We start from the raw sequence: 13546 nt of genomic DNA, 5'->3' as shown, positions 1-13546 counted from the left end.
AAAAAGACAAGTTGAATACTTAATTGGAACCATTTAAAAAAAAATCAGAAAGTTATATTTCAGCTTCAAGAATTTTTGAGCATCAAGTAGATACTGGGTTGAATCTTACCAGCTTTTCTGCTGTGACAAGAGAAAGGAGAAATGATCTCACCTTATTCCTCTCCTCCTCACTGCAGCCCTTGTCCTGCGTGGCTTTTTTGTCAACACAAGTCCCGCAGTCTGCAGCATAACCTTGGTGGGAGAGAAGGGGGCCCTTCCTCCCACTTGCACCTGTGGAAAAGCTGAAATAATCTACCCCAGTGAATCTTGAAAATGGCTAATTACTATGAGGTGGTATAGCTTACCTTTCCAGTGTATTTTGAAAGCCATCATTCAAATGGAGAAATGATAATAAAAATTATTTGTAGTGTGCACTGCATTAACTTGTGTGTGTTTAAAATTTCTCATCTTTAGGTGAACAGCTATATACCAGGAATAGGCTATCAGATTTTTGGAAATGTTGTCTCTTTAATCCTGGGGTTGACTCCATTTGTATTTCGACTTTCTCAAGCTAAGGATCTGGAGCATCTATCTACACATTCAGCTACCGAACTTTATGCTATAGCATTTGGGTCAAATGGAGACAGAATGGTTCTTTCCATGGTTATAATATGCTTTATAGTCCGTGTCTCCCTTGTGTGGATTTTCTTTTTCCTCCTGTGCGTGGCTGAGAGAACCTACAAACAGGTAAGTGTACAAGCTTCTCATGTTCTTTTACATGCCTCTGATTGGAATACAGATACCTTACTATATTTTCAGTGATGTTGAAGTATGAGGTATAATGGTTGTGCCATCCGTATTTGGTATTATTTATTTCATATATATGATGTCCTCTCATTGAGCTCGGAGTAGTGATTTTCACTCTATTAAAATAGTATAAGGTGATCAGTCTGTCTAAATAAACAGGGTTTGGTTTTTTTTGCATTGTTTAATGCCTTTAAATTTTGTTGGCAGCGGCTGCTTTTTGCCAAACTCTTTGGCCATTTAACATCAGCAAGAAGGGCACGAAAATCAGAAGTTCCTCACTTCCGGTTGAAGAAGGTACAAAATATTAAAATGTGGCTTTCCCTCCGCTCATACCTAAAGGTTTGTACTTTCTCCTTGAACCTTTTAACATAGTTAACCTACTTAATTAGTAAACTGGTAGATATACTTTGTTGTATAGTATACTGGTTACATTGCTGTATTCAATATTGTCTTGAATCTGGATTTTTCTTACTTTTAGTTTCATGTTGCTATTTGTTTTAAATATTTGCTTTCTCTGTGTGTGGGAGAATAATTTTGGTTAAAATGATGGACCTTCCAAAATACTGTTTCTGTGGATACCCCCAACTGAAATTTCTAATAAGAAATCTGGAAATCAGTAAAAATGATTTACCAGTTTATCTGGGGTAAAAATAAGAGAAAGAAGAATAATTAAGAGGAAAGATGAAGTGGAGGGTTTGGCAGTTCAAAATATAACCATTGATTACCAAGTGGCAATTACTAAAGTTTCTTTGGGGGATATACGCAGTCCTGACCCACTGAGCTGTCCTATGCAGCTGACAGACAAGCAGGTCGGATGCTTGGGGGCCTGCCAGCAGAGCTAACTCCTGATAGCGTGAGGCAGTTTGGTTGGGGAAGGGGGCACCCAAGGATGACATCAGCTGGAAGAGCTGGCACTCACAAGCTGATCAACAGCCAAAGACATCAAGGTGGTCTACTGGAGAGGCGGGAGTAGGAGGCGCACGTGCCTGGAAATGTGGAGATGGTGGCATATGGGAGAGGAGCTTGCCCTATGGGATGTGTCAGTTATTTGAGCGTTCTGGATTTCAAGTGCCAGATAACACAACTTTCATTTTATTACTTCACTCCGTGAGGAATTAGCCTGTGGAAATTACTGCCGCAGGTTTTAGTGATGATAGCTTACATGGATTTAAATTGACATTAGATTAAAAAAATCATTGAGGGAAAGTCCATTAATATCTGTTAACCATGATGAATAACAATTCTTCATGTTAAGAGGTAATAACCCTCAGGATATTAGTGCTTACTTTTTTATTGCTGTCAAGTCACAGGTGACTTATGGTAACCCTGTAGGGTTTTCAAGGCAAGAAACGTTTAGAGGTGGTTTGCCTTTGCCTGCCTCCATGTCATGGCCCTGGTATTCCCTGGAGGTCTCCCTTCCAAATACTAGCCAGGGTCGACCCTGCTTAGCTTCTGAGATCTGACGAGATCAGGAATGCTGCTGTCTGGCAGAACACAAAACAGGCAGAGCTGAAAAGGTTGTCACTGAATCTTTGAGTGCCAACTGAAGACATATTGTCAACATGTGCAGTTAGAAGAGTTTGAGAAATTCTGGACTCAGTCTGATTTTGGGTTAAAGCCAGCTTTTTGGTACTTTTCATTATTTAAGCAGTAAATGAAAAATTAACAGAACAAATGGTAGCATTTTAAATGAATTACAGACTTAAAAATATCATATATCTACATAACCTAAAAATCACCCTTCATGACAATTAATTCTAGGCTTCTTCCATGTCCAACAGTTGTAAGAAAATTGCTGGCCTGTGACTATACAATCAGGAAGCAGTGTCCCAATAGAGTCGTTACAGAGATGTTCCTGCAAAGCATTAGTGTCATACCAACCTTGTACCATTGCAGGGAAAATGTCTATGTTAGTATTATTGAAACCTGTTGGTATGGTCTAAGCTGCCAAAAGTCTTTCCCCATGTTATTTTGCTTATCCTCCCCCATCCCAATTTTGCTCTGTGCGCTTTGCTCTGCCTCTCTCTCTCTCTTTCTGTGTCTCTGCAGTGGAACACATGCCTCATATAATGTACATTTTAAATGTTTCCCGCCCAGGGGAATGCTCTTAGACTTCAAGGCAAGTGTCTTCCCCTTCCATAATATGTAAGGAGATACTGCTGCAGGTGTCTTGTGCTAGTTCAGTGCTTGCTATCTGCAAAGATGCTTCCACGGGAGAAGACCTCCCAACTGAAAAAAGCCCTTATTGTGGAAGTCTGTTAATGAGTAGTATGCCCTTTCATCCTCTTATTTTTTCAAATGAATTATCTTTTTTTACTGGGACAGCCCTACTATTGCAAGGGGTCCTGAAATGATACTGTGGCAAATATTTGCTAATCACTGTGTGCATTGGGTTTTTTGAGGTTTCCTGTCACCTTGCATTAAATCTAAGCTGTGGTCATAATTCACAACATAATTTTCAGCTATGCATGTCATTTCATATATTGGCCAGTTATGCAGATGTTCTAGGACAGGCACTCTTGAGGGTTACACCCCTGAAAAAAAGCTGCGAACACTGAAAGCAGTGATTACCAAGTCTGGTTGGGTAGTCATGCTAGTCTGTTGCAATAAAGCTAAAAAAAGAATTTTTGGAATGCCTAAAACAACAGACTTGTTGCAGCATAAGCTTTCATGGGGGAGGACTGTGAACAGGGAAGTTGAGTCCGTGAAATTCAAGAAATTATATTTCTAGACAGAATTCAAAAGTATACACGATAAGACAGTGATCATTCACAACAGCTGTGATTGGTGATAACCTAGTTATCCAATTTTACCAACAGCTGTAGAGGCTAAGAAAAGTGTTATCTATGTTTATGCAACTAAACCTGTCTATAAATTTTAATTCATTAATTTCACACTGGAGGTTCACTTTGAAGTTCCTCTTTTAAAGAATGGAGACTCTCAGGTCAGCAACAGAATGTGGAAATGTCCTATGGGTTTCTGAAGTTGCTATTTTCATGTCAAAATGTTGTGTCCATTGATTCTTAAAGCACTGAATACTTTGTGTTCCAACACAGGCAGCAAAATTCTCAAAGGATGAAAATATCTAAAAAAATATTCTTTTGAGAACCTGGCATTTGAATTTTAAGCTCATGAATCCTATCACTCCAAACTGTCATGCTAACCTTTCTCTGGCATAATGTGTCTTTTGTTCTCCCTTAATCAGAATTGCGGAATATTTACTGGTCTTATTTATGATGGAATATTTTAGTAATCCAGCCAAGAACTGTCATTCTCTAATGCAAAAACTGTTGTGAGATTTGGGGTCAAGGTCTCTCAGTATCTTTCTAAGCAAATGAAACCATGTCAGCTGTGTCCCTTGTACTCCCAAAATAAGCCATTTCCTCGTTAGTCCAGCTGCCTTGTTTTATAGTGCTTTTTTACATGCTCTTATTGTATTTTCCCCTGGCCTTCAAACAGGGATAATTATATTCTCTACAGTAGCTTCTTTGTTAAATTTACAGCAAAGGCATCTCCCCTCCCCGCTCAATTCTATCTGTTTGTTGTGGGAGATGTGTAGTTCTGTAAGCCATAGAACTTTGAGAGAGGTTTTCAGGAGAAGGGAGCACAGTTTGGGATGTAGCAATCCAGACAGTGTGTGGTAAGAGATGGGAATGTCCTATAAATATTTTCTTGAGCCAAAATTTCTCCCTACTTGCTGGTGACAAATGTCCGTACAAATTAAAACCAATTCCATTATATTTTCACTTGTACATTTTAATATCTTGTTTTTAAAATTGTCCTTTAATGCACATTAAACCATCAGGACATATTTCATAAGTTTTATGGCTGAATTATTGCTTCCCTTTGTTTTGTTTTCAGCGGCGAGGTCCTCAACGATCAGTTGATGTAATAGTCTCATCTGCTTTTTTGTTGACAATTTCTGTTGTATTTATCTGCTGTGCACAGGTAAGGAAAATTTGATTTGCATCACGATTTAAAATCTTTAAAACTTACTTTGAAACAAGTTAGGCTACAAGCATGCCACCGGAAACTGTGTATGCAGCTCCCTCCCTCCACATGGCCAGCACAATTTTAATTCCATAGATAATCTTGAAATGGGAACAGGTGAGGAAGGGTAGTGGGAGACTGATGGAGCTTTTCACATGACCAGCTGCAGGCTCCTAAACTGCCTGCTTTCCTTTCTCTAGTATTATGCTTCACAGCAAATGAGGAGAGTGGTACCCTAAAGGAGAGGCAGCTGCCAAGCCAAGAAGGCAGTGGGGGCTTGGCATCTAGCATTGCGCACCATTTTATATCTAGAATCAGGAACCAGTGAGAAATCAAGTCATATTTAATTCTTCCCACTCATGTTTGTTCTGCTCTTAGTGAACCATTTACCAGAAGGAGGGCCTGAATGAGCCACATGAGGGGTCCCTAACCTTTTTGAGCCCACGGGCACATTTGGAATTCTGACATGGCTCGGTGGGCACAGCAACAAAATGGCTGCCACAAAATGGCTGCCGCAGGATGCGGAGCCACACACAAAATGATTGCCACAGCTTAACTTCAGTAACACAGTGTAGATTCTTGTGTTGTGGTGGCAACTTCTGTGAAAGCAACATTTTAAAAAAATCTGCACAACCAGTCAGAAGCCTTGCTGAGCAAAAGCCCTACCTGGCCCCACTCACTTCCTAAAAACACTCACAGGAGCCAGAAAAGGTGTCAGCGGGTGCCATGGCGCTTATGGGCATCTTTGGGGACCCCTGAGCCACACAAAACCTCAGGGGCCTAAGAGCAGGTATTCTTACCCAGCTTTGTACATTTCTGCGGGACATCTGCAGGAGAAATTTGTTGTGAATTGTCCCCTATACCTTATTAATTGAAGCCTTGTGAAATGTAGGATTTGATATGCTAACCTTTTTTTTTAATGTTAACCCATTCAATTTTGCTACGCCTTTGTTTCTTTCAGCTGCTTCATGTGCACGAGATCTTCCTAGATTGTCACTACAACTGGGAACTAGTAATCTGGTGTATTTCATTAACTCTGTTTCTTCTAAGATTTGTTACACTTGGATCTGAAACAAGCAAAAAATATAGCAATACCTCAATATTACTTACTGAACAGGTGAGTACAAGAAATTGTGAACTGTCATTGATCACATGCAGAGAGATTAGTTCAGTTCTATACAAACCACAGGTTTATTGCTATATGTATAGTCACACTGGCTTCATAAAACTGAAGCCCATAATATAGTATGTACAAATTACAAAACTGTAAGATTAAAATACAGACTTCTTTAGCTGCTGAGGAACACATCTGAAAATGTTCAAAAGGAGCATGGACATTATTGCTTGAAGTTTCAGTGGACACTGCATGCAGTTGTCTGAAGTCATAATCATCTCAAAGTTCACTGATCTCCAAAAAAAGACCAATCATACAGATCTATCTTAATATCATTAAAATGGCTTTTCTTTCTCCGATATAAAGGGGCAACAGTTGTACAAGTGTGGGAATTTTGTCAAGGTATTCCCAAAGCAATGCCATATGCAGTCAGAATTATAACTACCTATACAGAAGTGGAAACTAATAGATTGCATGGTGTAAAATATAACATACCACATTAGTCTCCTAGTATATTTTTCTTGAATGGTCTCTTAATTCCTGACTATTTTACATTTGTCTGCTTTACCACTTACAGAATTTACAGCACAGCATTGCTAGAGTTGATTGAGGAGTTTAAGTTTTGATCCTTATCATCACTATTTTCCATATAGAGCAGTCCCATTTTATGGATTACAAAGGCATTCATGTGGAAATCTTGGACAAAAGTTGAAATTTTATACCTGCAACATTTAGTGAATGATGACAATGCTCTTTGTGACTTTTGAAGAATTCAATGCTATCTACAGCCTTTACAACCACATCATGTCTTAACTGAATCCTTGTCCTCATTGTTCCTGTATATTGGAATCTTTGCCCACTAATCATAATTCTGCTATTTTAGATAAAGCGTTAAAAGCAAACCTAGATGTTTCTTTAGATGCTCTGTGACAGATCTGGAGAGAACGCTCTTGTATGCTTAGTGACACCCTCAATAATTAATGCTGTATTTTTATAATGTTGAATAAAGGGAGAAGGGGGAAAGGAAGGAGCCCCTTTAACCTGTATAAATTAAATTTGTAACCCTTTCAGTGCCACAAGTAGAATAGGACTGTCAGCTTCATTATGCAGTGACGTTTCTGTCCCTTTAAGACAGAAGGAGGAAAAAAGACCTTCCTGCACTTTTCACTCTCCACATAGCATAAACCGATGGATCAGCCCACTTCCCTTTATCTGCAGAAACTCCAGCAGCCAAGCTGTGGGTATATCCTGCCTTTCAGCAGAGTTACCAAGGCAGTTACTAGAAGTGACAGCTGCAGATCTTTGTGCTGAGTGGTATTTGCTGTTAAATCTCTATATAGTGCTAGGAGGAGCTGAATATTCCCTCCTGCATAATGCACTTCCATCCAAAGCATATTTTTAGCTCTAGCCCTAGAAAGGAGTAAAACATCCCTGAAGAAGTGGCTTCAGGCAGACAAATGCGGGCAGAAAAAGGATTCAACTTCCTTCTCCCACCTATATGGAGTTTAAATTGAGAGCCAGCATGGTGCAGTGGTTTGGAGCGGTGGACTCTAATCTGGAGAACTGGGTTTGATTCCCCACTCCTACACATGAAGCCAGCTAGGTGACCTGGGGCTAGTCACAGTTCTCTTAGAGCTCTCTCTCAGCCCCACCTACCTAACAGCATGTCTGTTGTGGGGAGGGGAAGGGACGGTGATTGTAAGCTGGTTTGGTTCTTCCTTAAGTGGTAGAGAAAATCCGCATATAAAAACCAACTCCTCCTTCTCTTCCTCCTCCTTCTCCTTCTTCTCCTTTTCCTTCTCCTTCTTGGAATTAGCAGGACTCACATTGGGTCCTGCCACCATTGTGACTGTGTTGGTATAGACAAAGAGTAATGTCCCAAGAATTGTTTCCAGTGTGTTAGCAGCTTTTAATAAATAAAAGCACCATGGGGGATTAGCTAAGCCAGGTGAAAGGATTTTTTTCTTCCCAACTTGTTCGTAAGGGGTTGGATCCAGACTAAATTGGCAATTTTCACTTTCTGTTTCCCACTTCAGACACCAATTCATGTCATTCCTCAGGGTCGCCTGTCTCTTAAGAGCAGACTTTCAGTGGGCCATTGTGTATGTGTGGTAGGGGGCAGGAAAGTTCAGTTTCACTGATGGAAAATTTATTTATTTTTAAATGGGTATACCGCTCTTTCCCAGTCAGGCCAGGCTCAGAGCAGTTCACCTCATTAAAACAGGTAAAATAAAACAATCATTGATAAATTAACATATAAGTTTACATTAAAACCATATATTCCTAAATCTAAAATCCAGCTGGCAAATGGTTCATGGCACAAAGGGTAGAAGTCAACCCAGGAAGGAATGGTCAGGACCCCCAAGTTAAAGAACCCAGATGGAATGAGGGAAAGGGGAGGGGGAAGGGAGGCCAGGTATGGTGGAAATGGTTGCTGCCCTCAACCATAGGCCTTGTGGAACATCTCAGTCTTGCAGGCCCTGCGGAACAGCATTAGGTCCTGCAGGGCTCTGATCTCACTAGGTAGAGATCCCTGATCTCACCAGGCCGGGGCCAGGGCCGAAAATGCTCTGGCCTTGGTTGAGGACAACCGGATGCTTTCTGGGCCTGGGATTACCAGAAGGTTATTATTTGTTGAGCGTAGTCTGAATCCAAAACAAGGGGCCTGAACTCTTTTCCCAGGGTCATGGGTGGTGTTTTTTAGTTCTTGAACCACTTGGCCTAGAGCAAGACTTAATTTTTAAAATGAAAGACACATTGCAGTTAATAGTGAGGGAAAAGCAGCTTAACGTTTTAGGAGCAAGCCATTGACCTCTTTGAGTTAATCCATGTTATAAAGTTCTGTTTAGGAAAGTAATATTTTTTTCCACAGATAAATCTGTACTTGAAAATGGAAAAGAAGCCAAACAAGAAGGAAGAACTGACATTAGTGAATAATGTTTTAAAACTGGCTACAAAATTACTCAAGGTAAGAAGAAAAAAGGAGTGTTAAGCATGCATGCCTGTACATTGATCTTGCTTTTCCCATATGAGCCTGCCCATCAGTTGAGACCTCCATCAGAATCCCTCCTTCAGAAGTGATGCAGGTGTCACCTAGAAATAGAGCCTTTTCAGCAGTACCCCCCCCCCAGCTTGTTTCATCTTTTAGATACTATGTAAATTCTTTCGTGTCTACCCGAGCTTTTGGTGATTAGAAGGGTTTTTTTTGTCTTTAATATCCCTGGTAATGGTTTGGAGTTTGTATTGCTCCAGTTCTTAATTGTTAATGTGGTTTAATATTGTTTATATTGTGTCTGCTTTGTGCATTGTAATGCTGTTCACATTGGTAATACAGTTTTATAGTTTATGTCCTGTATTCTGTAGCTCAAGGTGCTTAGCTGATTGACATAGATCTGGTAACAAAATGCAAGATCACCTTTTTATTGCTTTTCCTTCACGCAGTACTGGTATTTCCTCCTTGACACTTCCAAAAGACAGGAAAGAAGTCAGGGCTAGCCACTACCATGAGTGCTATGTGAATGTTTCCAAATTTAATATTGATGGTAGCCATTTTCTCTTACACATAGTCTTTAGGATACCATCTACCTCTAAAAGTGTAATGACATTTTTTAAAAGTCGGAACTTCCTGTATGGATGTGAAGCAAGTACTCGCTCACATAGCCCAGATGGAACTGTCAAGTCTGGGGCCCATTAATAAGTAAACTGGGATTTGTCTTTATTGTGGCATATTCATCAGATATAACTCTGCTGTGCATGCTAGATGGGTGACCAGAGGCTTCACATAAAAGAAATGATTGCCATGGCAGAGGCTTAGGGAGAGAATCTGGTCAGAATTTGTCCTAAACCCTGAACTCAGTGACTTACAAATGTAACTCTGTAAATCTTTTTCTCATTGCTAGGAGCTGGACAGTCCCTTCAGGTTATATGGATTGACAATGAATCCTCTGCTTTATAACATTACTCAAGTTGTCATTCTGTCTGCTGTTTCCGGTGTTATCAGTGATTTACTTGGATTTAATCTAAAGGTACTAACTGTGCACCACTGTTTTTATTTTCTTAAGTGGTTATGTTAAAAGACCACACTATTTCCATTTCAGTATTCCTTTATGCATATTATTTAATAAATTAATTTCCATCAATACTACTGGCTTTCATTTTGAAGAATAATATTATGAAGAGGCAAGCCTTACACTAGTTTAGGATCTCACTTGAACTGCAATCCTAAATAATTTGCATTCGGGTGTTTGCTCAGAACCTTCAAATAATATGGCTGGAACGCTGCCATACTGTCATGGTTTGTGGCATGATATCAGTTCAGCAGTCCTAATGCAACCATTTGTTTGCAGTAGTAGAAAAGAGCAAGAGTCCAGTAGCACCTTAAAGACTAACACAAATATTTTCTGGCAGGGTATGAGCTTTCATGAGCCACAGCTCACTTCTTCAGATACAGCTAGAATATGAATCCATCTGTCTTTAAGTAGAGGAGAGTGAATTCAGACAAGCATTAGTATGTAAATGTTAACAGTATGTAAATGTGAATAGCATGCGTGATGGGATTAGGTGTGGTATGCAGAAGAGCCTGTGATGTCCAGGGGAGAGATGGCTGTGGAGAAATCAGCCTTGGTAATGAGCCATGAATGCAAGGTCTTTATTCAGCCCAGGTAAATGCATTGTCTTTAGTTTGAATATCAACTGTAATTCAGCAGTTTCTCTTTCCAATCTCCCTTTGAAATTCCTTTGTAAGAGAACTGCTACTCTTAAATCTGCAACAGAATGTCCTGGAAGGTTGAAATGTTCTCCCACTGGTTTTTGAATATTGTGGTTTCTGATGTCAGACTTATGTCCGTTTAATCTTTGTCTAAGAGACTGACCTGTTTGTCCAATGTAGATTGTGGAAGGGCATTGCTGGCATGTGATGGCATAAATCACATTAGAAGATAAGCAGGAGTATGAATGAACCTGAGATAGTATGGCTGACATTGGTGGGTCCAGAGATGATGTTCCTAGAATCTATATGAGGGCAAAGTTGGCACCTTGGTTTGTTGCAGGCCTTGGTGCCAGAGTCCATGTTCCTGTTAAGTAGTTTATCATCATGGGTGAGAAGTTGTTTTAGGTTAGCCGGCTGTCTGTAAGCAAGAAAGGGACGCCCCCCCAGTGCCTCAGCGAGGGAAGTGTCACAATCCAGCATTGGTTGTAGGTCCTTAATAATACGTTGGACTGGTTTTAGTTGGGAGCTATAAGTGACAACCAGAGGTGTTCTGTTGTCATTCTCTCTGGGCTTATCTTGTAGTAAGTTGTGCCTGGGTATCATTCTGGCCTTCAATTTGTTTGCAGTACAGGGAGTATTAAGACAAAGACACTAATTTATTTGGGATATTTTCAAGGAATCTCAGCTCGTATAGCCATGGCCAAGAAGGCAAAATTTCATTATCTCTGGCTGACTTGAATCATTTAGTCTTTCTCAAGTCAGACAGAGGCAGAGCACCATTCCGACAGAGGAAGAAACCCCTTCATTTGGTGGCAGTGCAATCTCTTCTTATTGTCAGTTTGGTAATTCTGGGTTCGACTGTGTATGGTTGCAGGTCAGACTGTGTATGGTTGCACTGCTCAGCCTTACTCAATGTCAGCTTTTCTGTGGCCGCATTCAGATGTTGTGAACAAACCTCAACATCAATATCATTTGTTGATGTGCTTATGCACCACCTGCCTCCTCTCCTCAACAAGCTGAGCAGGAGTAAAGAGACCCAGGCTTCAGAAGCCCTGAATCCAGTTTGCAGTGATGTCCTGGTATGGCCTCCTGGACAAAAATTTGGGTTCCCATCCCCCTCAAATCAAGAGAAGACTTTGCACAAGGGACAGAGGGAGGGAGTGCGCAAGCACAGCTAGAAGCCGTGTTTCACCAAGCAGAGAGAAGCAGCCAGTGATACAAGAAAAGGAGAGAGATGGATTATGGCTGCTTTGGTTCTGACCATTATGGCAAAATAGTTGTGGTTACACAACAGTGTTTGTGGTTTTCAGACCCTTTGTTGTTTTTGATCTCTGTTTAAAGCAGTTAAAACTTAGCTTTTGTTGGGTTTATGGCCATGAAATTACCTGCTTGTGCACTATCATAGCATGGAGGAGATAGTTCTGCAAATAAAATGAAAATAGCAAAGCTACAGTTAAACTTAAGACCTGAACTTGTTTTTGTGCTTTCTTAACTTTCAGCTCTGGAAGATCAAATCCTGACATTTTGCAAAAAAAGGAACCAAACACAATCCTCGGCAAAAGAGAACTGATTGACTCAGCTGCCTCAATGCAGTTGCTGATTGAGTGTTCAGATGTTATGATATCTTTAAGGATTTGTTTGAAAAATTGAGGTGTTTACATCTGGCTATCTTGTGCAATCTCTGTATTTATTTTACCTTTTAAATTTTGTAAACTGTTTTAGCTGACATTGTATTTTATTTTGAAACATTGATATGCTTCGAAAGGGTCAAAATGGGTATCCAGGTACTTGAGAGCCTGGTAATTGGTCATTCAAATTTGATCAAATGTGCTTCTTTTTATTTTTTATTTTTTTTTCTTAAAAATGGAGCCCAATGCTAGGCTTTTATACTTCTGACGTTCTCGTTACAGTGTCACGCTGCAGTCATTATACTGAATACATACTGTAAAATGTTTAGAACATTTCATTGTGAACCACCCTTTCAGGGTAGAATCAGAGCACCAGCATATTGTTGGTTACAGTAGAAAGTGACATTTACTGTAAAGACAATGCAGTAGGCCAGGTAGCTGAAATTTATTTTTATGTATCTATATATCTATATATATCTATATATCTATAGATATAGATATAGATATATATGTATTTATGTATGTATGTATGTATGTATCCTAGAGCCAGCAAGTGTTACTGACGTGATTCCTGGATTCTAAACATACTGAGCTGAAGTTTAAACTTCACTGAATATTAGTAAGGTATTGCATAGCAGGTCAACAAGTGCTCTTTGATAACATTTTGATTAGAGCAATAACTGTAAACTGTTACCATGCTGTAAGATATTTTGATAAAAAAATAGCTATAGTATTTATTTGAAACACTGGGCTGTTTGCACAGGTTTGACTGTGACGCTCAACATCTGCACTTTTATTGTTAATTTTAATAATGATCTTTATATATACTAAATGAAATATATTATGATGAACTGTGGTGCAATAGTGTTACCTCTGAAAGATGGATATTTAGAGTTACAGAGAGAGAGATTATGTATGCTCAAGATAGTTGCTGTCCATAGTACATTGTAGTATATGTGACTTATACCACACATGGAAAATAACAATTAGGTGTATGAAATTATAGCTCTTTTTAAAGATTACGTCCTAAACCTGTTCAGGAATAAGTGCTGTTGGTATCAGTAGAAGCAGACATTCTTGGATTTCCAAGTTACAGTCCTATCTACACTTTAAAATAAACGTATTGAGCTTGTGGGACTTACTTCTGAATAAACACAGGTTCCGGCTGCTACATTGTGATCCTAACTTTGTAGTTTAGTCTTGTTGATTTCAGTGGGATGGGAGAAGAGGCTTTCAAGGAACGAGCCCCAGTTATACCCAGATGCCATTTAATAGTAGTTTTGTTTTATTTTTTTTAGCAATTAGAGATAACAATAGTTA

The 13546-nt window shown here is 39.6% G+C and overlaps 1 protein-coding gene across 1 annotated transcript in view; it reads left to right on the top strand.

Moving 5' to 3' along the window:
• The window catches only part of PHTF2 (putative homeodomain transcription factor 2), a 108629-nt gene extending 96419 nt beyond the window's left edge, over positions 1–12210 (top strand). Inside the window, exons 12-18 of the mRNA XM_056845948.1 lie at positions 454–726; positions 994–1125; positions 4648–4734; positions 5738–5893; positions 8763–8858; positions 9790–9915; positions 12098–12210. Of these exons, the coding sequence (XP_056701926.1) occupies positions 454–726; positions 994–1125; positions 4648–4734; positions 5738–5893; positions 8763–8858; positions 9790–9915; positions 12098–12118 (891 nt within the window). The 3' untranslated portion in view covers positions 12119–12210. The remainder of the gene's footprint in view (positions 1–453; positions 727–993; positions 1126–4647; positions 4735–5737; positions 5894–8762; positions 8859–9789; positions 9916–12097) is intronic.
• The last annotated feature ends 1336 nt before the right edge of the window (positions 12211–13546 follow it).

The sequence above is a fragment of the Euleptes europaea genome, chromosome 3 (genome assembly GCF_029931775.1).
Source record: "Euleptes europaea isolate rEulEur1 chromosome 3, rEulEur1.hap1, whole genome shotgun sequence".
Classification (NCBI taxonomy): Eukaryota; Metazoa; Chordata; class Lepidosauria; order Squamata; family Sphaerodactylidae; genus Euleptes; species Euleptes europaea.
Note: the sequence above shows the minus strand (reverse complement) of the source record. Positions and strands in the feature narration are given on the sequence as shown.